Raw genomic sequence first — 27,148 nt, 5'->3', positions numbered from 1 at the left:
CAGTTTGTAATTTCCAGACAGACTTAATGCTGAATTTGTCGTTTCCAGTTGGCATTCATACCGACCATGAACACCAAATAGAATCAGTTCAATGCTTAAACGATTTACACAATAATGTATGTATATAACTTCATAATAAGAATATTTACTTCACAAGCCAGTTATTATTAAAGTAGTTTCCTTCCTACCGCTAAAAGGTAATAGGTCCAACGCACTTGACACCCACATTGCCATTATTATCAATGGTAACACCACATTAATTTCACTTTACATTAATGTCAGGTTCATAAAAGTTAATTGACATTTTTGTGTAACATCCTATCAATGTTATGTCCTGACAATGTCACTTTTACTAAGAAAGCGGAAAACACAAGGAAGATATTTATAAGGCTTCATGTAAGATTTTAATGACTGGAGTAATTTATATGTATACATATATATCAAGACAAAAGATAAAAGCCAGAAATATATACAGTGAGTTCTTCATCTATAATTATCTTTATAAATCTATTCTATGTAACTGTCCTACATAGATACATGTAATACAAATATGTGTTGGGAAACACATGTATACAACAGTACATTGTACATAATATCAGGGTGTAGAACTTTAAAAATCAGACTAAATCAAAATTTTGGAATATATAAAAAAAAATCCTAAAAATTACATTATCTCATACGTGGTAAAAAAGGTTTCAACAAACTTCACAGAAATATTTTTCAAAAAGAAAAGTCTTGACCCATTACAGCAGAGGCACATAGCTATAATAAACAGATCGTTTTCATACATACAGAATTGTTATCAAGTAAGAATCAATTTAAAGGGTTATAAAATTATATTGTAATGATTCAGTCTATAATATTGAACTTTTAGGAAAAAATTCTTATGAAATCTTAAATTCATGTTATACAGCAAAATTAAACTTTAACCCTTTCACCACTTTAGACCATAATGGACTCTTCCATATCAATGCATGGTAGAATCTACTAAAGTTGCATAGGGGTGAAAGGGTTCAGGACCATAAAATATCATGAATCACTTTTTATCATCTTTCAACAACAGCTGTATACCCTACCCTTAATGTGTAGGATTCAATTTCAATTTAGTAACAAAAGGACACATTAAAGGCTCAACATCGTAAAAACAGTGGTTTTTTAAAAAATATATCCACCCTTTACTGAAACGAAAAATATGTATGTGTACAACAAGAAAGTAATTCAACCTATATATTAAAATGCCATTAGTTAATCTAAAGTAGTTGGTGAAATATCAAGGTTAGGTATATGTACAACGTAAATCATAATGTAAAAGATATGAAGTCATAACAAACTACAACAGTAGTAGTCATCAAAACAACAACTACAACAGATAGATATACGTCATTAATACTAGGGAACTTCACACAGATAGAAATAATAGATATACGTCATCAATACTAGGGAACTTCACACAGATAGATATACGTCATCAATACCAGGGAATTTCACACACAGATAGATATACGTCATCAATACCAGGGAACTTCACACAGATAGATATAATAGATATACGTCATCAATACTAGGGAACATCACACAGATAGATATACGTCATCAATACCAGGGAACTTCACACACAGAAAGATATACGTCATCAATACTAGAGAACTTAACACATCACAAACAGCAATTACTGATTCACTACAAAGAGATACACATTTCTGTATTAGTAGAGTTGCCACAATCTAATGCATGTATATGTACCACAGATATAGTGTGAACATTTCAAGAAAGTTACAAATACAATCTGCTCTTTCGTCACACTATATTTTTTTAAATCATAATTGTCCGTAGGTATTTCAAAAACATTAAATCATCTCTCAAAATAATTCTTATCGAAAATTAAAAGTCACTGAATGAAGATGATTTATATTATTGAAGATTTAGTTGTCAAGGTTGGTGACAACGTTGTTCAGAAAAAACATATAAATAACACAATCGTTACGTACAAATCATACACATGATACTGCAACTATAAATGAGTTACACTTAAATGCTTTAAGTATAAACCGCCAACCAATTAAAGACAGGATAATAATGTGATGATGAAAGAAAACAAGGATATTTAATAACTAAGTCGGGAATATTTTGATGACTTTCTAGCTAGTTTATCATAGTTTACTCAAATCAAAGACAAGAGAAGTTTAAATCATTAGTAAGACACATATTATAAAATAGGATGTAAAGTTATGTAATACCTCAAAATCAAGTGCCACAATAACTGTTTGAAAATAAGGCACAACATTTATATAAACGCTTTTCTACAAAGAAACTGGCTCAAACAGATGAAAGCCTTTAAAAAGGTTGCACTTCCTACAAAGTGTAACTGGTTGAAATAAATGTTTAGATGTTGGAAGTATATTTTACAACATCCAACAAAGTTTTAAAAGATATTTCAACATGATTGTTTGAGTTACTTTGAGGTATTATATATGTACAATTATACACATTTTCTATAAAAGATTGAACTTAGAGAGTATTATTAGAAGGAGAAGCTTCTCTATTAGTATTATTTTTACAGTTTCTAAAAACCCAGCAGCACTATTTTAGAATTTTTAAGTCCTCAAAATCAAATAATGTTACTGTAATTTACAACCAGAATACTATAAAAGCAATCAATATCGTAATAACATTCACAAGTTTCTTCATACAGTTTTTCTTTATTGTTTTAAAAGAGAAAAAATATCGTCCATCTAACAGTACAACTACAATGCCCATCAAAGCATCTAATTAGAAAAAGGGAAAAACCAATGGGTACAACATAAGACAATCAGCAGATTTCAGGACAGAGAATTGTTGGTCTAAAAATATTTTTAACTTGTTATAACTATAAAGGCAGCAAGAAATGATAATGGTACATATGTAAATGTGTGTTTGTTTTATAAAATCATATATAAATAGAACAACCAAATAATAGTGTGTGATACAAAAACATGTACTACACATTCCACAGATGAAGGTGTAATATAAATATCATTTTCAATAATTTTTTCTGTAAATAAGGAAATAAAATATGTTTTTGTTTCACAGCCAATTCACAATTTTAGTCATTCAGGGCCATTAACAAGAACAAACATAAAGAAATAATCAAAAAATAAGAAGAGCCCATATATACTCAGCCTAGGTTACATGTACAAGTTTATACAGAGTACTGGGCCTTTGGCATCTCATTTAGCCAAGCAGAACAGCCTTATCATCTTCCAAAAATAATGACAGTGTTTTCAAAGAAGAGATCAGAACTAACTATTTTCAACGACTTCAGCATTTAGAACATTACTAGTAAATGAGTTTCCACAATATGTTGGTCAGTTTGTGTCATACAACATAAGATATATCGTCATCAAATTATATGATGCAGAAAGGTGAACTTTGATCTCCAATGATGTGAGCAATGACACCTCGACTTCCAAAGGATTAGGCACTTCCTGATAACGTTTTCTTTCCTTTCTGAAAAAGACAAAAAAGAATTTATTAAACTTAGGCCCTTCTCCTGCTTGATTTAAATAGAGCTAATTTAAGTAAAATCCGAAAAAGTAGGTCACAGTGACATACATGTGAAATATTGGTAGAGTACTCTATAAGAAGCTGTCTTCATATGAAGTTTGACGACAGTTGAACATTTGAGTAATGGCAATTAATGTAAAGTCTAGCCATGATTTATAATAACAGAAGTACTGACACCTACACTGTACCAACAGAAAACACTTCATGCTGGCAGGGACCTTAAAACATTTCAGGTTTGTCTTTGCAAACAACAAATTTCAAATTTAAACATAATTTGGAACGACATATTCTGATCACCTACTACTCAATTCGACCAGTACATCATGTCTGTAATTCTACTACCTCGACTACATTCTATTAGAATTGAATTAACTTGTACTTACATCATCTTTCTTTGTGTTATTCTCAAAGAACATGAAATCCTGAAACAAACAGCACAAATATGTCAGAAAACATAGAGTAATATATGATTAAGTTATATTCAAAGTACCTACAGCAACATACAGGATACCTACATCAACATACAGGATACCTACAGCAACATACAGGATACATACAGGATACATACAATAGCATACATGATACATACAATAGCATACAGGATACATACAATAGCATACAGGATACACATATTAACATACAAAGTAGTACAGAGAAAAGTAAAACAAAGAAGTACAGAAAGGGTAAAACAAAATAGTACAGAGGGAAGTAAAACAAAGTAGTACAGAGAGAAGTAAAACAAAGTAGTACAGAGAGAAGTAAAACAAAATAGTACAGAGAGAAGTAAAACAAAGTAGTACAGAGAGAAGTAAAACAAAATAGTACAGAGAGAAGTAAAACAAAGTAGTACAGAGAGAAGTAAAACAAAATAGTACAGAGAGAAGTAAAACAAAGTAGTACAGAGAGAAGTAAAACAAAATAGTACAGAGAGAAGTAAAACAAAGTAGTACAGAGAGAAGTAAAACAAAATAGTACAGAGAGAAGTAAAACAAAGTAGTACAGAGAGAAGTAAAACAAAATAGTACAGAGAGAAGTAAAACAAAGTAGTACAGAGAGAAGTAAAACAAAATAGTACAGAGAGAAGTAAAACAAAGTAGTACAGAGAGAAGTAAAACAAAATAGTACAGAGAGAAGTAAAACAAAGTAGTACAGAGAGAAGTAAAACAAAATAGTACAGAGAGAAGTAAAACAAAGTAGTACAGAGAGAAGTAAAACAAAATAGTACAGAGAGAAGTAAAACAAAGTAGTACAGAGAGAAGTAAAACAAAATAGTACAGAGAGAAGTAAAACAAAGTAGTACAGAGAGAAGTAAAACAAAATAGTACAGAGAGAAGTAAAACAAAGTAGTACAGAGAGAAGTAAAACAAAATAGTACAGAGAGAAGTAAAACAAAGTAGTACAGAGAGAAGTAAAACAAAACAGTACAGAGAGAAGTAAAACAAAGTAGTACAGAGAGAAGTAAAACAAAGTAGTACAGAGAGAAGTAAAACAAAGTAGTACAGAGAGAGGTAAAACAAAGTAGTACAGAGAGAAGTAAAACAAAGTAGTACAGAGAGAAGTAAAACATAGTAGTACAGATAGAAGTAAAACAAAATAGTACAGAGAGCAGTAAAACAAAGTAGTACAGAGAGAGGTAAAACAAAGTAGTACAGAGAGAAGTAAAACAAAGTAGAGTAAAACAAATTAGTACAGAGAGAAGTAAAACAAAGTAGTACAGAGAGAGAAGTAAAACAAAGTAGTACAGAGAGAAGTAAAACAAAATGGAATGACAGTTAAAATATATCAACTTGGTAACAATCATAGTCCATTTATTCAATTCTTTGAAACAATCTTATTGAAAATCTGTGTTATTTCTCAATGCTTAGTATCTTTTTACCTAAACCTTTATAAAAAGAATAAAACTGGTCTTAAAAACAGTACAATATTACCCCTACAACAGACATTCTGTATTAGATAAGCACCAGATCTTTCCAGACTGGTTTCTAATCATTCAGACAAATAAGTTATAAGCTACATAATCAACAAACAAAACAAATGATTCCTGGTGAGAACCTTACAATAAGAAACACTGCCCCCATCAGGGTAGCCTTGACATTAACGTCCAAGTCGAGTGGAAACGAAATTCCAAAGTTGTCAGCATCAGTAAACACTTCCTTTGCAAGTCCCGACCACTGCTTCGTCACACGACCAACGAATGTCTCCTCATCTGCCGCGTAAACCTGTAACACAGCAAAACAGTTTACGATAGTAACAGACAAAAGGACGTATCAAATAAGATGTACCATTACTTGACAAGAGTCCATCAATATGTATTTTTAAAATTTTGCCTGAAAATTATTCTTTAAAAGCTAATGTGATCAGACTTAAAAGTTATTGCTATTCCGAAAGTAAATGAGAGGTAGAAGCACATTTTAATGACCCTAACCAACTATTGTTTTCCCGGACTCACTAAACAAAAGAAATGGTATCAATTTATTTTAGATCCAAAACTAAACAAATGTGTCTTCAGTTTTCAATCAAAAATATAACATTTGTACGTTATGATTATCTGGCAGCACAATAGAATATTACCTTTTGTCTATTCTTTATTTGATTTATGTCATTATAAAACACCACCTTCAGTCTTTCCTATTTAGTTTGCAAGTTTTATGTCTAAATCAGTGGATCTATAATATTTGACAAACCTCTTTAGGATACATACCAGTTTATGTCATAGCAAGATGTCTTACTGCTATTGGAATGAAAAGGAGTTGATAATGTAATTTAGAACTGTCCATTACAGTTAGGTTAATGCTCAATAAACACCTGTGTCAATGCTCAATAAACACCTGTGTCAATGAATATAGTCAGTAGAAGTAGCCTATAAGCGTCAGTTTTATAAAAGCATCAGTAAAGAGGGGGGCCATATTTTACACACTAGCTAGACTTCCATCAGAAAAGTCGCATTAAAATTGTGTAATTTAATAAAGACATGATGAAAACAATACTGATTGTAGCAGCATGGTGACGATAGCTTTCCTATAACAGCTGTCAACTTGCGCAGAATGTGTAAGTGAATTTATCAAGACTGAAAACTTCTATAATGCATATTAACAGTTAATTTAGAAAACAGGTTTGTATCAACAGCATTCTAAAATCTGGTAGAATATATCTTACATCAAACTCAATATCTCCACACATGTTCCATGTACAGCACGGGCCCACAATCCTCAGCACAGTTTCCTCTGCGGCATTCTCAATGCAGAAACGTGGCTTGCAACAGCTCCAGGACTGTGACACATACCCGATGACCTTTCCTGGTGGAGCTTCAACAGTAACTTTCTGTAATACAAGATCACAGTATGGTATATTTGTATATAAATGTTACCAGACACTTCTGAAATCTCATCGATATAATTTATGCATTTCTGCTTCTATCATTTCATCATAATATACCGCTTACTATACTTACGTCAGAAATTTCAGATTTGGCCTTTTTATTTCAATATCAAATTATAAGATTCCCAGGTATTCTTGAACAGGGGTCTAAACATAATTTCGTATTCTTAAATTATTAGTAACACTGTGTTGTGTGAAGACATTAAGAATAATACATACATGATAGAGAAAATACAAACAAAGAACAAAAGGTGTATTTACCTGTAGACAGCAGGGAAACCAACAAGAAGAACACCTGAGTCCTCGGGACAGGTGAATGACCTCTTTGTGAGTGTTGTCTGTGATCTTGATGTCAAATGGTCGCTTTGCTCCACAACAGTTACGGGTACAGCAACAGGTATCTATCAAACAGGTATTGTCATGTCAAAACTTTAGTGAAATTAACATCTGTTAGGGGTACAGCAACAGGGATCTATCAAATAGGTATTCTCATGTCAAAACTTAAGTGAAATTAACATCTGTTAGGGGTACAGCAACAGGGATCTATCAAATAGATATCCGCATGTCAAACTTTAGTGAAATTAACATCTGTTAGGGGTACAGCAACAGGGATCTATCAAATAGGTATCCTCATGTCAAAACTTTAGTGAAATAAACATCTGTTAGGGGTACAGCAACAGGGATCTATCAAATAACACTAGTGTACAACTAGAGTTTTACCTTCATGAGCTCTTTACACAATCTGTACGAGACATTTTAACACTGGTGTACAACTAGAGTGTTACCTTCCTGAGCTCTATACACGATCTGTCCGAGACATTTTAACACTGGTGTACAACTAGGGTGTTACCTTCGTGAGCTCTTTACACAATCTGTCCAAGATGTTTTAATACTGATGTACAACTAGAGTGTTACCTACATGAGCTCTTTACACAATCTGTCCAAGACATTTTAATACTGGTGTACAACTAGAGTGTTACCTACGTGAGCTCTTTACACAACCTGTCCGAGACATTTTAATACTGGTGTAGAACTAGAGTGTTACCTACGTGAGCTCTTTGCACAATCTGTCCAAGATGTTTTAATACTGATGTACAACTAGAGAGTTACCTACATGAGCTCTTTACACAATCTGACCAAGACATTTTAATACTGGTGTACAACTAGAGTGTTACCTACGTGAGCTCTTTACACAATCTGTCCAGGACATTTAATTACTGATGTACAACTAGCTAGAGTGTTACCTTCGTGAGCTCTTTACACAATCTGTCCGAGACATTTTAACACTGGTGTACAACTAGAGTGTTACCTTCGAGAGCTCTTTACACAATCTGTCCGAGACATTTAATTACTGAGGTACAACTAGAGTGTTACCTTCGTGAGCTCTATACACAATCTGTCCGAGACATTTAATTACTGATGTACAACTAGAGTGTTACCTTCGTGAGCTCTTTACACAATCTGTACGAGACATTTTAATACTGATGTACAACTAGAGTGTTACCTTCGTGAGCTCTTTACACAATCTGTCCGAGACATTTAATTACTGATGTACAACTAGAGTGTTACCTTCGTGAGCTCTTTACACAATCTGTCCGAGACATTTAATTACTGAGGTACAACTAGAGTGTTACCTTCGTGAGCTCTATACACAATCTGTCAGAGACATTTAATTACTGATGTACAACTAGAGGGTTACCTTCGTGAGCTCTTTATACAATCTGTCCGAGACATTTAATTACTTACAACTAGAGTGTTACCTTCCTGAGCTCTATACACAATCTGTCCAGGACATTTAATTACTGATGTACGACTAGGGTGTTACCTTCGTGAGCTCTATACACAAACTGTCCGAGACATTTTAACACTGGTGTCCAACTAGAGTGTTACCTTCCTGAGCTCTATACACAATCTGTCCGGGACATTTTAACACTGGTGTACAACTAGAGTGTTACCTTCGTGAGCTCTTTATACAATCTGTACGAGATGTTTTAACACTGGTGTACAACTAGAGTGTTACCTACGTGAGCTCTATACACAATCTGTCCGAGACATTTTAACACTGGTGTACAACTAGAGTGTTACCTACGCGAGCTCTTTACACAATCTGTATGAGATGTTTTAACACTGGTGTACAACTAGAGTGTTACCTACGTGAGCTCTTTACACAATCTGTCCAGGACATTTTAACACTGGTGTACAACTAGAGTGTTACCTTCGTGAGCTCTTTACACAGTCTGTCCGAGACATTTTAATACTGATGTACAACTAGAGTGTTACCTTTGTGAGCTCTTTACACAATATGTACGAGACCTTTTAATGCTGATGTACAACTAGAGTGTTACCTTCGTGAGCTCTATATACAATCTGTCTGGTGTACAACTAGAATGTTACCTTCATGAGCTCTAAACACGATCTTTTTGGTGTACAACTAGAATGTTACCTTCATGAGCTCTATACACGATCTGTCCGAGAGAGTTCATCACCTCGTACTTGTTGTTGGTCTCAATTCCTGTCACAGCTGTAAAGTAAAATTACGAAATGTAAAACTTTTTCAATGAGTTAAAAGAACACAGGTTTAACTATGATAATGTATGAGTGCACCCTCAAACTTTGTTTCATCTACAAAAAGAGTGCAAATTAAATAAACTTTAAAAGTGTAAAAATCTTTTTTGAAATTATGTTCTGAAAGGCAAACCAAAATTACCTTTTCTATTCTAGAACAATGTTGTACAGATTGATGAGTATCTAACACATGGTACCAGCTTTTACCTTCAAAACCCTCCACCTTCTGTTTGACGAGCAGTTGATCTACTTGGGCCAAGTACTGAAGCCCTGGGGGGCAGTTGGCTGGTGGCTGTTGGGGTCCTGCTGCCCAACCCCCGGGACCAACAGGAGCTGCCCCTGGGGCCATAGGTGTCTGGCCTGGACCTATTAAAAAAGGACAAAGTTTATAAATATGCACACATAAAAATGCATTTTGATCAGGTACATACTTTGTACATGCATTGGCATTAAATCTACTAGAACACAGGTCTATTGTTATGAGGCCCTGAGTTATTTATTATAAAACAAGAGGCCCAAGGGCCTTAGCGGTCACCTGGATACTGGTAGCTTTATTTTATTGTGAAGATGTGATGTGGAAATCTGCATGTAAACTAAGTGAAATACAATACTTGATATGTCATCAATGAATAAGAATTTGAAAATATTGGTAAATGTTCCCTTTGGGGCCCCGCCCTAGCCCCTGGGGATGGGGCAGGAATCCGAATTTTACAAAGTAATACTCTCATTCACCCAAGATGATTCTGACTAAGTTTGAGTAATTTTCTGCTGAAAATGGATAAAATATATACCGAAAAGTGTTATTTCCCTATATAAACTATATTAAACTTTACCCCCTCCCTAAGGGAGAACGGATAGCTCGGGGGTCCTGAAATTTACAATTTAAGTAAAGCCCCTGATGATCTTTCTTTCCATGTAGAGAAAATCACTGTAGTACAAATGTACCTCTGAGTCTGGAGGAGAAGATTTTTGAAATATTGGTTAATTTTCCCTTTGGCGCCCCGCCCTGGCCCCAGGGGTCGGGGTAGGAATCTCAATTTTACAATTTGAAACCATCTACCTCCAAGGATAATTCTCACCAAGTAAAAATAATTTCCTACAGAAAGTTGTCAAAATATACCCAAAAGTGTTATTTCCCTATATAAACTATAGTAAACTTTACCCCCTCCCCAAGGGAGAACGGATAGCTCGGGGGTCCTGAAATTTACAATTTAAGTAAAGCCCCTGATGATCTTTCTTTCCACGTAGAGAAAATCACTGTAGTACCTCTGAGTCTGGAGAAGAAGATTTTTGAAATATTGATTAATTTTCCCTTTGGGGCCCCGCCCTGGCCCCAGGGGTCGGGGTAGGAATCTCAATTTTACAATTTGAAACCATCTACCTCCAAGGATAATTCTCACCAAGTAAAAATAATTTCCTACAGAAAGTTGTCAAAATATACCCAAAAGTGTTATTTCCCTATATAAACTATAGTAAACTTTACCCCCTCCCCAAGGGAGAACGGATAGCTCGGGGGTCCTGAAATTTACAATTTAAGTAAAGCCCCGGATGATCTTTCTTTCCATGCAGAGAAAATGAGTGTAGTACCTCTGAGTCTGAAGAAGAAGATTTTTGAAATATTGGTTAATTTTCCCTTTGGGGCCCGCCCTGGCCCCAGGGGTTGGGGTAGGAATCCCAATTTTACAATTTTGAAGCCTCATCTACCAAGGATGATTCTGACCAAGTTTGAAAAAAATCCATCCACTGGTTCTTGAGAAGAAGTTGAAAATGTAAAAGTTTATGCACGACGCACGACGGACGAAAAGCGATTAGAATAGGTCACTTGAGCAAAGCTCAGGTGACCTAAAAAATAATGAAAGGATTCAATAAATCCAAGATGCAAAAATGTGTAAACTTCACAAATTACTGAAATTGATTTTAAATACCTTCACATGTAACTATTTGTCAGTTAACATGATGCTAGGATTATGTTTAACATTAATTAATTATACTTTTGGTAACCATTTTCAATGAGCATGCATAGATGTCACAAATGATGCTATATTAGCAAGGGGAGATGATGCCATTGACAATGTATTTTATATGATGAGATTTGCTAGTACACGTATATAAATTAATGTAGATGTATGATTACATATCTTGTATGTAATGAGATGATTTGGTTTGGGTAGAAACTACTGTGGTCACACATATTTACCTCCGGGGATAGGCTGTTTCGCTACAGGTGGAGCCTGGCCATCAGGTGATGCTGTTGGGTAGGCTGACATGGTGTAGCTACTGCTTTACAAATCTGACAAAAGGTAATAATACAATTCAGAAATGGTAGCATTACAAGTCAGAAATGGTAGCTTTACAAGTCAGAAATAGTAACATTACAAGTCAGAAATGGTAGCTTTACTAGTCAGAAATGGTAACATTACAAGTCAGAAATGGTAACTTTTTACAAGTCAGAAATGGTAGCATTACAAGTCAGAAATAGTAACATTACAAGTCAGAAATGGTAACATTACAAGTCAGAAATTATAATAATTATATATATATAAATGTACATGAAACTGAGTTTCAAAACATGTAAATATTGACTTTTTAAAAAGGTAAATATTAATTCCTTGTTGCCTTACACTAACAGTACATGTACAATGTACCTAGCAATCCAGACAGCTTTAGATTTTAATCCAAGGATCATAACAACTGATAACAAAATAAATATACCCACTGTCAGACTGTTAGTGCAATGTACACTTTTTAAAACGTATAGCCAGCGATAATTTTCAATACCATTTAAACAAACTGTACTTGTCTACATACACAAAGCTAACAATGTACAGGTACTTTAACGTTTATGTTAAGTTTCAATTAAGTATTTCTAAAACCGCTGATTCACAACACATTTAGGTAATAATACAATTCAGAAATGGTAGCTTTACAAGTCAGAAATATAACATTACAAGTCAGAAATGGTAACATTTTTTTAAATGAATTCAAACGTATCTTTTATCTTGTAAATGATCATGGATTTACAGTGATTTCTCTCCTATACATGTTCAACAGTATTTCAGTGCATGTCATGATAAGTGTGCTGAAAATTTAGACAAAATCAAGAATTTGTGTTGCTGAAAAACTCACATATCAAGAATGTTACCCTCAAGGTGTGCTAACACTATCAGTACTACTGCCTATTTAGATCTATTTATACAACACACCATCAGCACTTACGTCATACATATACCAATATTATATGTACGATAGGTATACCACAATACCTGGACTGAGCAACTAATTATCAGGAATGTGTTTTATAGTTACTGGTAGTGGTTGTCAATGCAAGTATGGGATATCACCTGTCCACTCGGAAAAACAATAGACAAAAACAAACAGAATCTACACTACATATGCTGTATTGTGTATTAAACTGAAAATCTTTAGTGTAATACACAATACAGTGTAAGGTGTAGTATAGAATTTGTTTGTTTATTGTTTTACATGTTTTATCTAAATCGTGTGGTCTGTTTGAATGCTAAAATCTTTAATGCATACAAGACACAGTGTTAAATGTGGGCAGGCCCTGTGTATGAAAAGTTCCTAAATCAGATGATTCGGTGACAGTTATAACAGGAACAATCAATAAAGAACATTCTAATGTAAAGGTGAGCTATCACAAGCTAAAGGTGTACGGAGGAGGGACGTGTCCTCGTCAAGGAGCTTACCAATTGTATTATAGTATACATGTACTTATACAATGTGTACATGTACACAACCTAAACTTTGTATTACGGACCTTCCCCAGGAGAATATTTTATACAATTGGACAATACAGTGTTACAGGACGGCCATTCCATAATCAATATATATACTGTCGGTATAAAAAAGTCTACACTACACGGCGATCAAATGTTTCGTGTTAGACTTTGAATAGAATCAAAATGACAGATCTGAAGACTGTTCATTCAATATTGATTGATATTATGTCCTCCACTTCACAAACAAAATGTTAATTTCCAACTTGAGTGGTATCTTACGGTACATTTCCCTGCTTATGTCATACGGGAGTGTGTTGTAGGTGTATTATCACAACCATCCAATTATTACACCTGTACATACATAGCAGGTGTATTAACTGGTCTTATAAATAATCTCAATTTTATTTTTTGTAGAGAGAATTCACGTAGACAGACACTTATACACCTACAAATAGCATGTCATCTACGTATCCATGTGAGGAACAGACCATCATGGTATGATGTAAACACACAATACATACTGTTCATGTATAACACTCCATGACCACACCCACTTATTATACATAATAAGAATACATGGTTCCTTACGTTTACTTCTGTACTTTGCTATATATATCAATACACTACTGGTAATTATTGCGACATAAGACATCCACCCACCATTCACGATGATTCATGATCACGTATGTCAATATAATGTAGGAGGTGACAATTCAAATGAAAAGGTTTTACTTTTTTGGGGAAAAAATGTGGTAAATGTGTAATTTATAATCTGAACATATACCTACAAGATTTGATGTGTGATAAATATGTAATTCATAACTTGTACACTGTGCACATGTATACAATATACATTGTACAAGGATCAATGATTTTTCATGTATATACATACATGTACAAATGAATTTGAATAGATTTTTATCATTTGTATGTATATACCGTCCACTATAGGCAGGCAGTTAGAAAAATTCAGCACCTGTATACATTAAACAAATTGAATGCAACATCACAGCTAGCTGGAACCTGAATGTTTAAGCACTATAGCAAGTTGTCAATGTTAATTCTCTGAAACCTAGAAATCCTGAATTTGAAACCTATTCATCATTTGCATTAATGTTCATCAAACATTTTGGTTTATTATGTACAAATCCTGTCTACCTCTTACAGAGAACACTGCTAGACACTGTACATCTAGTCAAATGAATGTTACGTTTTTATCTCTACACAGCAAATATGTGGTAGGTCAAGGTCATTTATTTGAGGAAAGTTTATGGCACCACATCACAGCATGCTACTGGCCAAATATCATCACCATATGTGTCTGTTATAGAAGAAGTTGTTCAAACATATTCGACCCTTCCGTACGCGTTGTGACCTTCAATCCATTTGAGGAAACCTCATAGCACTATATCCCAGGTACATATACTGGTCAAATGTCATCACCTAGGTCCTACTTGTTATTCAGGTGAAGTTGTTTAAACATTTCTACACCTGTGACCACAGAACTTTGCCTTGAAATCAGATCAAGGTCATTTATTGGAAGAAAGGTTATAGCACTGATCTGTCCCAGGTGCATACTAGCAAAACATCAAGACCCGAGGTCCTCAAGTTCTTAAGAAGAAATTGTTTAAAGAAATTTAGTTGACGTTCAACGGACAGAACACACCATATACCATAAACTCACAGGCACTTCGTGCCAGGACAGTAAAATATGGCTCAAAAACATTTAAGGAAAGGTAAAAAATAGCATCAGTAGGGAAATCAGAAACACACCAGTTATTATTTTTAGGTCTTTATGCTCCACAATTAGGTCATGTGTGTATAAAATACTTTGAGTTATTTAAACCTTTAATTTGGTACAGGAATTATCAACAGCTGCATATGTATCACTTAAAGTTACCATATATAAAATACAATATATACAAGAATATATGTTAATGTACCAGAGATATTTGTAGGAATTTTCATGAGAGTTCTGACCATAATTTCAAAATATTTTTAAAAAAAAGTCCTATAACTAGGGGATAGAGTGCATTCTCCAAATGTTTATTAGTCCCACAGGAAATGCTCAAGTCCAGGACTGCAATGTCTGTGTCCCAAAAAATACCTATATATATGATATTGTACTGTATGTAAATATTGTGTTCCATTTTTATTTTTCTATGGTTTTCCTATGTGGGAAATATGTTTTCCTGTGCCTAGGACTGAAGGTAGACCCTTATAATTAATTGAGAGTTGGTTTTGACTCCCCGAAATTTGATTCGACTCTAGGCTAGGCCTAAACCCCTTACAGTACCAGGGCACTTCAAGATCAGCTCAGAGTCTGACCTGTCCTGTCCTATTTTGAGCATTATGCCATGTATTTAACCAAGGAATACAGGTCGTACAAATATACTTTCATATTGAGAGTTTTAGTCAATGGGCAGATTTTGAATATTTTATCCCAAACCTATGTAACGTCCTAATGATTAAGTATACATGTACTGTCACTAAATTCACTAACCCAGAAATCTATTTAAAAGGCCAAGGCATGGCTAACTAGATTACTCTTGTGATTGTTTTCTATTAACACATTATTTTAACTAGAGACATGGAGTTGAGAAATGATCTTGTTTACACAGAACTTTTAATGTTGAATATTACACAGTAATTAACCCATTAACAAAGCCTTGAAATATCCATAATTTTACATGACAAGAACATATAAATGGAACATGTTTACATGACAAGAACATATAAATGGAACATGTTTACATACAATTCTGTAACAACATTAATAATATTGTATGTATGAGCGGAAATAAACTTATTATAAATGATTATAAACTGCCTTCAAAATGCATTCTTTTGCCTTCACCAGGTAAAGCAGAAATAACCAATACAGTAAAACCTGTGACGCCCGCTGTAGACCTTCCAACAAACGTCAGACCATCAAACTGTCTGCGTCTTATCCCAGAGATAAGGGACATTAAGCAAAAACAACAATATATCTGTGTAAGCTCGGTCACAACTGGTGTTTTTATACATCTGTGTATAGGCTCTGTCACAACTGGTGTTTTTATACATCTGTGTAGGCTCGGTCACAACTGGTGTTTTTATACATATATATGTGTAGGCTCTGTCACAACTGGTGTTTTTATACATATATATGTGTAGGCTCTGTCACAACTGGTGTTTTTATACATCTGTGTAGGCTCGGTCACAACTGCTGTTTTTACACATATATATGTGTAGGCTCTGTCACAACTGCTGTTTTTACACACTGCAGTGATCAATCTACATATGAGTCCCAATTAGTCTTGTACTGGTAGAGTTTTGAAGGGACTCGTAGAATTTTGAAGGGACTCGTAGAATTCCTGAAAATACTTGCATAAATTTAACATTGGTGACCCCATTTTTTTTAGCAATACAGTTGAAAAGGACCCATGAAAATAAATTGTAGATTGATCACTAATAACAGTTCACTTTTTGTATGGTAAAATTATTGACTTTGTATCTATATAGTTATGTAATGGTTTGTCTTATAAAAGTCATTAGTGCATTGGTTCTTTTAAATCCTGCACTGAATCTATAAATAGATTGCTTGTGTGCCATTATTGCATAAGGCCGAAAATATATAACAGTTTGTTTTCCTGTTACCTAGTACAATAACATGTACATACATTATACAATTGTACAATACTCCCCAACAAAGAATATCTAACTGACAAGAATGTTTCTTCTCCCCAAATATTTCGTAATTTTTTACCCGATAATTTACCTTGTGACAGGCAGAGTTGACGAAGGGTTTGTCTCCTAGGTTTGTGTACACTGTATAAGAGATCAACCACCATGATCGTGAGGTTCGACTTAGTTCTTAGCTTTCACTCACCGTTAACTGTATAGAATTAAACCACTAAATTCACCAGTACATAGACGAGGTGTACATATACACAGGAAAAGATTAATCTGTCTAAGTTATGTTTCAGGGTATTAACCATGCTTCACCTAGCCCACTTTCACCACAACAGCCTTAATACAAAGCATTACAATACAACAACAGTATGTGACACAAGGTATTTAAAACTTTTTGTTGGTTTTTGTCACAACCAACATTGTTGTTAGTTGAACAGTCTTTCGGATATATATATATATTTTTATACATGCATGATGAAGTTTCCAACCTCTTTTCATTTGGATTCTCTGAACTTGTAGTTTCAGAAAAACAATGTATGAAAATACTTGTAACTGAAAAGCACTTCCATAACAGATAGTGATAAATATATGATTATTATAAACAAGTCAATGAACTCATATCAGTGGTGGATCCAGAGAACTACCTGGGGGGGGTCCATGTAGGGAAAAATTGAGGAAAATGGTGAAAATACATGATTTTTAAAGAAAATTTTCAGGGGTTTTTTTGGGAGGGGGGGGGGGGGGGGGGGGTTCTTGACACACACCCCTCCCTGGATCTGCCACTGCATATGAACTGAAGAAATAAGGATCTAAGATCACTGAATTGATATTTTAAACTTGCATTTAATTGACCAATAATGTCATAAACTACTTGATGTAATTAATGATACATATTTTTTTCTTCTATAGTTTATTAAGTTTATACACCTGTCAGAGGGTAGTCAATTTTCCTTCCGTTGAAAGTTTGTATATGTTTGATGGAAAGTTTCATTTCAATAACCCATGAAGACACCCTGGGCTGAAAGGGCTGATACAAGTTTTAAAATTGTGGTAAAATTAAAAAATAAACCAAGTACATGATATTTACCAAAAGTGACCTAACTTTACTTCTGTAACACAAAATAATGTACAAGGAAAAAAAAAATCGGGAATCTAACAAAACCGATAAGACTGCGGAAGTATTTTACCAGGTACTGAATTTGTGTAGTCACACTGTATGTTAAAAACTTGACAGTTCACTTTTAGGGTTGAATTGAACTTGTTTAACACATATCTCGTCTCCTCTAGCAGCCTAAAACATTCCAGCACGGTTAACACTACAATATGGTAACATAAACACTCAGGACATGGATGTTGCGGTCAGAAATGACCGATTAATTTGTCAAAAATTGGGACATGGTGATCGATAGGTAGGCAAGAGGGCTAATACACACTACTCAGTCGAGGAATGTCATGCTTTCCCTTGCACTGATCATTGCCTCGCCTAGATGTATGCATCATTTTTAACCAAAAAAATAATGGTCAGTTTTATATATCACATCTAAAGTATATCAAATGTGCCCGTCTATTACTTACCTTTTCGCAATCCGACTGTATATTCTTGCAAGTGACAACGCCCGAAACCTTCCCTACCAGTTGCTGATGTTTTGTAGCACAGTAACGTGAACGGTTTACGACGCCTGAAACCGTGGGCGGTTATAACGAGAACGACAACGTCGACATTACTCAGGTCTGAAAGTGTCGGATTGTTGGCTGTTCTGTGAACCTCCCTCACTTTATATAAAATAAACGGTTGAACCGGTCGGACCACAGTTGTTCGTTTATCAAATAAGGTCGGACCTAGTAATCAGATGCTGCTTTTTCTTCTTCCTTTACAAGGATCAGACTCAAAGGTTTGAGTGCACTTGTTCCTGGGAGGTGGCATTAAAAATGTTAAAAACAATTATTTTTGTTAAAGTAATATGAAATGCCAAAATCATTTAAGTACTATAAGATAAAAAAAAAACACCATGAAAGGTTGAAATTAGCCAGGGCAGACCTGAAAGAGTTCAGGTTTGGCTCCTGTGCTAGGGATGATGGTAACGAATTCCAGTTAACAATAGTTCTAGGGAAGAATGAATATTTATACAAATTTGTGTGGGTTGATATTTGATTAATTCTGTGGGCCCTTCTGGTTCTCCTGTCGCCTGATGTTATGAATTGGGATGGATCAATAGCCACATGTCCGTTTATTATTTTATATAACATCATGAGCCTGGCTTTCGTCCTTCGCTGGGCTATATATTCAGGCGAGCCTTGAAAAAGCCTTGCAAGGCCTGAATAAACAATTTCAGGTCCGCCAGGATCTATACCCGAAATTGTTATATTTAAAAACGGACAAACCGGTTTTTCCGCATAAACGAACAGGCCCAAGGGGAAAAAAACATTTAAAACGTTTTCAAACACAAGAAAACAACTATTATGTCTCTGTGGAATACAACCACTGACTAACATAGAAATCTAATTCCGTGACACAATTAAAACATGATATTTTTTCTCTATTTATTCATGCTTTTCATCGCGACTGATCACAGGTATGGGGTATCACCTGCCCGACCACATGGGTTTTCTCCGGGTACTCCGGTTTCCTCCCACATCCCTCCGCGCGCTAACATCCGAGCCAACAAGAGTGATTAATATAAGTTGAAATAATTTGTTTCAAAATTGTTGTAAAATAAATAAAGTTTATATATTTTTAGGTACTAGCCTCGTCTGTCAATCACCGTTTCGAGGTTCAAGTCAAGCGTCAGAAGAGAAAAACTGGAATTTGTCCATTTGGAGGAACATCAATTGAATCTGACTGGATTGACTTCCATGGAAATGGTTTGTCATGAATTCGCCGAGTATAACTTGTGACAAAATTATAGTGAATCCAAATGTTACAGTGATGGTGATAAAACGGAGAAATGTGAACACAAGGTGAGTAAAATGGGTATGTATTTATGTTAAAAAAAGTATATAGTAGATAATAAATAAATAAGTCCTTGCGATGGAAAATATAGAATAAAAACATAAATCTTTCAGATTGTCCGCTAGGCCTTTCTGCCTTTTAGGGCTTCTTCAGGCGGATATATATATATATATATAGATCTTTTAGATGGTGTGTTTTATTATATGATCGTATTTATCATAAAGACGCTCGCATAACTGTGTATTATTATTATTTTTAACAGATAATTATGACAACTGAAACAACTTCGATTAGGGTAACATTACGGCTGCGAGGTTTTATATAAAAAAAAATATTCTTCTCTTTATATCCTCCGAGTCAAAGACTCACAAACAGAACAATACATAAATGCATTCATTGAAAATTGACAAAGTAACGTACATGGTTTATGACAAGATACAAACTGAAACTCAAACCTTATGTTATAGGCAATGACACGTGTACCAATTATCTCTTATGACATGCTTATAATCTTTTGTGTAAATAGTGTACGTGTAAATAGTGTACATGTAAATAGTGTACATGCAATGATGATCAACTGTTGATAATCTTCTTTGTGTTGTGTACATATATATCTTTTAAGTACCTTACCAAATCTTTTTGAAGGATAAGACATTTGTCAGAATCCGTTTCCGGATATACTTGTATATATATATCTTTTAAGTACCTAACCAAATCTTTTTGAAGGATAAGACATTTGTCAGAATCCGTTTCCGGATATACTTAAAGCTTTTATTATGATTCATTTCGCTCTACACAATTTTGTCCAATATTTGTTCTGGATCCGTTAATTTCAATTTTTTTAAGAAAAAAATCAAATTTCTGATTATAATGAAAGATATACATACATGTCAAAACATACAAAATTACGGAATGCTTTATGTACATATGCCCTGTCATTACGACATTGAAATTCCGATGAATACTTTTCTTTTTGTCAGATTTTGTCTCTAGATATGTTCAATTTTTGTCGTTTTTATTTTCCATCAATGAACAAAATTTAGATTTGACGAAATAATGTTTGTGTTTAAAATCTATACGTCAAACTTCTTTTCTATTACATATTGGTTTGATACATACGGAGGCCTATTGGTACCAAATTAAATATATAAGAAAATTATTGCGTATATATGCAATATATCGCTTTTTTAGATTTTATTTGGCATCAATAGGCTTCCGTCAATACAGGAATTTGAGATGTCACATGTAAATTTGATGATGCTTTTTCTAGGAACTAGGTGAATCTGTATTTCGTTGGTGTGCCTCTCTACGTCTTAAGTCTCTTGTATGTATATAACATATGTTGTAAAGTTCATCTTGTATATAACATGTGTTGTAACTTTCCTCTTGTATATAACATGTGTTGTAACGTTCCTCTTGTATATAACATATGTTGTAACTTTTCTCTTGTATATAACATATGTTGTAACGTTCCTCTTGTATATAACATGTGTTGTAACGTTCCTCTTGTATATAACATGTGTTGTAACGTTCCTCTTGTATATAACATGTGTTGTAACTTTTCTCTTGTATATAACATATGTTGTAACGTTCCTCTTGTATAAAACATATGTTGAAACGTTCATGTTGTATATAACATATGTTGTAACGTTCCTCTTGTATATAACATATGTTGTAACCTTCCTCTTGTATATCACATAGTTGTAAATTTCCTCTTGTATATAACATGTGTTGTAACGTTCCTCTTGTATATAACATATGTTGAAACGTTCATCTTGTATATAACATATGTTGTAACTTTCCTCTTGTATATAACATATGTTGTAACGTTCCTCTTGTACATAATATATGTTGTAAGGTTCCCCTTTTATATAACATATATTGTAATTTTCCTCTTGTGTATAACATGTGTTGTAACATTCCTCTTGTATATAAAATATGTTGTAACGTTCCTCTTCTATATAACATATATTGTAATTTTCCTCTTGTGTATAACATGTGATGTAACGTTCCTCTTGTATATAATATATGTTGTAACGTTCCCCTTTTATATAATATGTGTTGTAACGTTCCTCATGTATATAAAATATGTTGTAACGTTCCTCTTGTATATAACATGTGTTGTAACGTTCCTATTGTATATAACATATATTGTAATTTTCCTCTTGTGTATAACATGTGATGTAACGTTCCTCTTGTATATAACATATGTTGTAACGTTCCTCTTGTATATAACATATGCTGAAACGGTCATCTTGTATATAACATATGCTGTAACTTTCCTCTTGTATATAACATACAATTGTATGTTGTAACTTTCATCTTGTATATAACATGTGTTGTAACGTTCCTCTTGTATATAACATATGTTGTTACGTTCCTCTTGTATATAACATGTGTTGTAACGTTCCTCTTGTGTATATTGTATGTGTGTATAACATGTGATGTAACGTCATGTGTTGTAACGTTTCTCTTGTATATAACATGTGTTGAAACGTTCCTCTTGTATATAACATATGTTGTAACGTTCCTCTTGTATATAACATATGCTGTAACTTTTATCTTGTATATAGCATGTGTTGTAACGTTCCTCTAGTATATAACATATATTGTAATTTTCCTCTTGTGTATAACATATGCTGTAACTTTCATCTTGTATATAACATGTGTTGTAACGTTCCTCTAGTATATAACATATGTTGTAACTTTCATCTTGTATATAACATGTGATGTAACGTTCCTCTTGTATATAACATATATTGTAATTTTCCTCTTGTGTATAACATGTGATGTAACGTTCCTCTTGTATATAACATATGCTGTAACTTTCATCTTGTATATAACATGTGTTGCAACTATTCTCTTGTATATATAGCATATGTTGTAACGTTCCTCTTGTATATAACATATGTTGTAACATCCTGTTGTATATAACATATGTTGTAACGTTCCTCTTGTATATAACATATGTTGTTACGTTCCTCTTGTATATAACATGTGTTGTAACGTTCCTCTTGTGTATATTGTATGTTGTAACGTTCCTCTTGTATATATAACATATGCTGTAACTTTCATCTTGTATATAGCATTTGTTGTAACGTTCCTCTTGTATATAACATATGTTGTAACGTTCCTCTTGTATATAACATATGTTGTAACATTCCTGTTGTATATAACATATGCTGTAACGTTCCACTTGTATATAACATGTGTTGTAACGTTCCTCTTATGTATATTGTATGTTGTAACGTTCATATTGTATATAACATGTGTTGTAACGTTCCTCTTGTGTATATTGTATGTTGTAATGTTCCTCTTGTATATATAACATATGTTGTAACGTTCCTCTTGTATATAACATGTGTTGTTACGTTCCTCTTGTGTATAACATGTGTTGTAACGTTCCTCTTGTATATAACATATGTTGTTACGTTCCACTTGTATATATAACATATGTTGTTACGTTCCACTTGTATATAACATGTGTTGTAACGTTCCTCTTGTGTATATTGTATGTTGTAACGTTCCTCTTGTATATATAACATATGTTGTTACGTTCCACTTGTATATAACATGTGTTGTAACGTTCCTCTTGTGTATATTGTATGTTGTAACGTTCATCTTGTATATAACATGTGTTGTAGCGTTCCTCTTGTGTATATTGTATGTTGTAACGTTCCTCTTGTATATATAACATATGTTGTAACGTTCATCTTGTATATAACATATGTTGTAACCTTCCTCTTGTATATAACATATCTTGTAACGTTCCTCTTGTATATATAACATATGTCGTAACGTTTCTCTTGTATATAAGATGTGTTGTAACGTTCCTCTTGTGTATAACATATGTTGTAACGTTCCTCTTGTATATAACAGATGTTGTAACATTCATCTTGTATATAACATGTGTTGTAACGTTCCTCTTGTATATAACATGTGTTGTAACGTTCCTCTTGTATATATAACAAATGCTGTAACTTTCATCTTGTATATAACAAATGCTGTAACGTTCCTCTTGTATATAACATATGTTGTAACTTTCCTGTTGTATATAACATATGTTGTAACTTTCCTGTTGTATATAACTGTTGTTGTAACGTTCTTCTTGTATAAAGCATATGTTGTAACGTTCCTCTTGTATATAACATATGTTGTTACGTTCCTCTTGTATATAATATATGTTGTAACGTTCCCCTTTTATATAACATGTGTTGTAACGTTCCTCATGTATATAAAATATGTTGTAACGTTCCTCTTGTATATAACATGTGTTGTAACGTTCCTCTTGTATATAACATATATTGTAATTTTCCTCTTGTGTATAACATGTGATGTAACGTTCCTCTTGTATATAACATATGTTGTAACTTTCCTCTTGTATATAACATATGCTGTAACTTTCATCTTGTATATAAAATGTGTTGTAACGTTCCTCTTGTATATAACATATATTGTAATTTTCCTCTTGTGTATAACATGTGATGTAACGTTCCTCTTTTATATAACATATGTTGTAACGTTCCTCTTGTATATATAACATATGTTGTAACGTTTCTCTTGTATATAACATGTGTTGTAACGTTCCTCTTGTGTATAACATGTGTTGTAACGTTCCTCTTGTATATAACATATTTTCTAACATTCATCTTGTATATAACATGTGTTGTAACGTTCCTCCTGTATATAACATATGTTGTAACGTTCCTCTTGTATATTACAGATGTTGTAACATTCATCTTGTATATAACATGTGTTGTAACGTTCCTCTTGTATATAACATGTGATGTAACGTTCCTCTTTTATATAACATATGTTGTAACGTTCCTCTTGTATATAACATATGTTGTTACGTTCCTCTTGTATATAACATGTGTTGTAACGTTCCTCTTGTATATATAACAAATGCTGTAACTTTCATCTTGTATATAACAAATGCTGTAACGTTCCTCTTGTATATAACATATGTTGTAACTTTCCTGTTGTATATAACATATGTTGTAACTTTCCTGTTGTATATAACTGTTGTTGTAACGTTCTTCTTGTATAAAGCATATGTTGTAACGTTCCTCTTGTATATAACATATGTTGTTACGTTCCTCTTGTATATAATATATGTTGTAACGTTCCCCTTTTATATAACATGTGTTGTAACGTTCCTCATGTATATAAAATATGTTGTAACGTTCCTCTTGTATATAACATGTGTTGTAACGTTCCTCTTGTATATAACATATATTGTAATTTTCCTCTTGTGTATAACATGTGATGTAACGTTCCTCTTGTATATAACATATGTTGTAACTTTCCTCTTGTATATAACATATGCTGTAACTTTCATCTTGTATATAAAATGTGTTGTAACGTTCCTCTTGTATATAACATATATTGTAATTTTCCTCTTGTGTATAACATGTGATGTAACGTTCCTCTTTTATATAACATATGTTGTAACGTTCCTCTTGTATATATAACATATGTTGTAACGTTTCTCTTGTATATAACATGTGTTGTAACGTTCCTCTTGTGTATAACATGTGTTGTAACGTTCCTCTTGTATATAACATATTTTCTAACATTCATCTTGTATATAACATGTGTTGTAACGTTCCTCCTGTATATAACATATGTTGTAACGTTCCTCTTGTATATTACAGATGTTGTAACATTCATCTTGTATATAACATGTGTTGTAACGTTCCTCTTGTATATAACATGTGATGTAACGTTCCTCTTTTATATAACATATGTTGTAACGTTCCTCTTGTATATAACATATGTTGTTACGTTCCTCTTGTATATAACATGTGTTGTAACGTTCCTCTTGTATATATAACAAATGCTGTAACTTTCATCTTGTATATAACAAATGCTGTAACGTTCCTCTTGTATATAACATATGTTGTAACTTTCCTGTTGTATATAACATATGTTGTAACTTTCCTGTTGTATATAACTGTTGTTGTAACGTTCTTCTTGTATAAAGCATATGTTGTAACGTTCCTCTTGTATATAACATATGTTGTTACGTTCCTCTTGTATATAATATATGTTGTAACGTTCCCCTTTTATATAACATGTGTTGTAACGTTCCTCATGTATATAAAATATGTTGTAACGTTCCTCTTGTATATAACATGTGTTGTAACGTTCCTCTTGTATATAACATATATTGTAATTTTCCTCTTGTGTATAACATGTGATGTAACGTTCCTCTTGTATATAACATATGTTGTAACTTTCCTCTTGTATATAACATATGCTGTAACTTTCATCTTGTATATAAAATGTGTTGTAACGTTCCTCTTGTATATAACATATATTGTAATTTTCCTCTTGTGTATAACATGTGATGTAACGTTCCTCTTTTATATAACATATGTTGTAACGTTCCTCTTGTATATATAACATATGTTGTAACGTTTCTCTTGTATATAACATGTGTTGTAACGTTCCTCTTGTGTATAACATGTGTTGTAACGTTCCTCTTGTATATAACATATTTTCTAACATTCATCTTGTATATAACATGTGTTGTAACGTTCCTCCTGTATATAACATATGTTGTAACGTTCCTCTTGTATATTACAGATGTTGTAACATTCATCTTGTATATAACATGTGTTGTAACGTTCCTCTTGTATATAACATGTGATGTAACGTTCCTCTTTTATATAACATATGTTGTAACGTTCCTCTTGTATATAACATATGTTGTTACGTTCCTCTTGTATATAACATGTGTTGTAACGTTCCTCTTGTATATATAACAAATGCTGTAACTTTCATCTTGTATATAACAAATGCTGTAACGTTCCTCTTGTATATAACATATGTTGTAACTTTCCTGTTGTATATAACATATGTTGTAACTTTCCTGTTGTATATAACTGTTGTTGTAACGTTCTTCTTGTATAAAGCATATGTTGTAACGTTCCTCTTGTATATAACATATGTTGTTACGTTCCTCTTGTATATAATATATGTTGTAACGTTCCCCTTTTATATAACATGTGTTGTAACGTTCCTCATGTATATAAAATATGTTGTAACGTTCCTCTTGTATATAACATGTGTTGTAACGTTCCTCTTGTATATAACATATATTGTAATTTTCCTCTTGTGTATAACATGTGATGTAACGTTCCTCTTGTATATAACATATGTTGTAACTTTCCTCTTGTATATAACATATGCTGTAACTTTCATCTTGTATATAAAATGTGTTGTAACGTTCCTCTTGTATATAACATATATTGTAATTTTCCTCTTGTGTATAACATGTGATGTAACGTTC

General features: G+C 33.2%; 1 protein-coding gene across 2 annotated transcripts; it reads right to left on the bottom strand.

Annotated features, from left to right (window-relative positions):
* Positions 1 to 385: 385 nt before the first annotated feature.
* On the bottom strand, positions 386 to 18,582 carry LOC110463623 (phospholipid scramblase 1-like). 2 transcript variants are annotated; one of them, XM_021518392.1, is made up of 9 exons: positions 18,477 to 18,582; positions 11,684 to 11,776; positions 9,694 to 9,852; positions 9,365 to 9,442; positions 7,183 to 7,322; positions 6,700 to 6,864; positions 5,601 to 5,762; positions 3,927 to 3,965; positions 386 to 3,486 (listed from the first exon to the last, which is right to left on the bottom strand). In XM_021518392.1, the coding sequence occupies exons 2-9, from the start codon at positions 11,751 to 11,753 to the stop codon at positions 3,454 to 3,456; spliced, it is 846 nt and encodes a 281-aa protein (XP_021374067.1). In that variant the 5' UTR covers positions 11,754 to 11,776; positions 18,477 to 18,582; the 3' UTR covers positions 386 to 3,453. The 2 variants fall into 2 exon arrangements, with proteins under 2 accessions (XP_021374067.1, XP_021374068.1); XM_021518393.1 differs by lacking the exon at positions 18,477 to 18,582 and adding an exon at positions 12,613 to 12,665.
* Between the last annotated feature and the right edge of the window lie 8,566 nt (positions 18,583 to 27,148).

The sequence above is a fragment of the Mizuhopecten yessoensis genome, unplaced genomic scaffold, assembly GCF_002113885.1.
Source record: "Mizuhopecten yessoensis strain PY_sf001 unplaced genomic scaffold, ASM211388v2 scaffold10919, whole genome shotgun sequence".
In the NCBI taxonomy this organism is placed as follows: Eukaryota; Metazoa; Mollusca; class Bivalvia; order Pectinida; family Pectinidae; genus Mizuhopecten; species Mizuhopecten yessoensis.
Note: the sequence above shows the minus strand (reverse complement) of the source record. Positions and strands in the feature narration are given on the sequence as shown.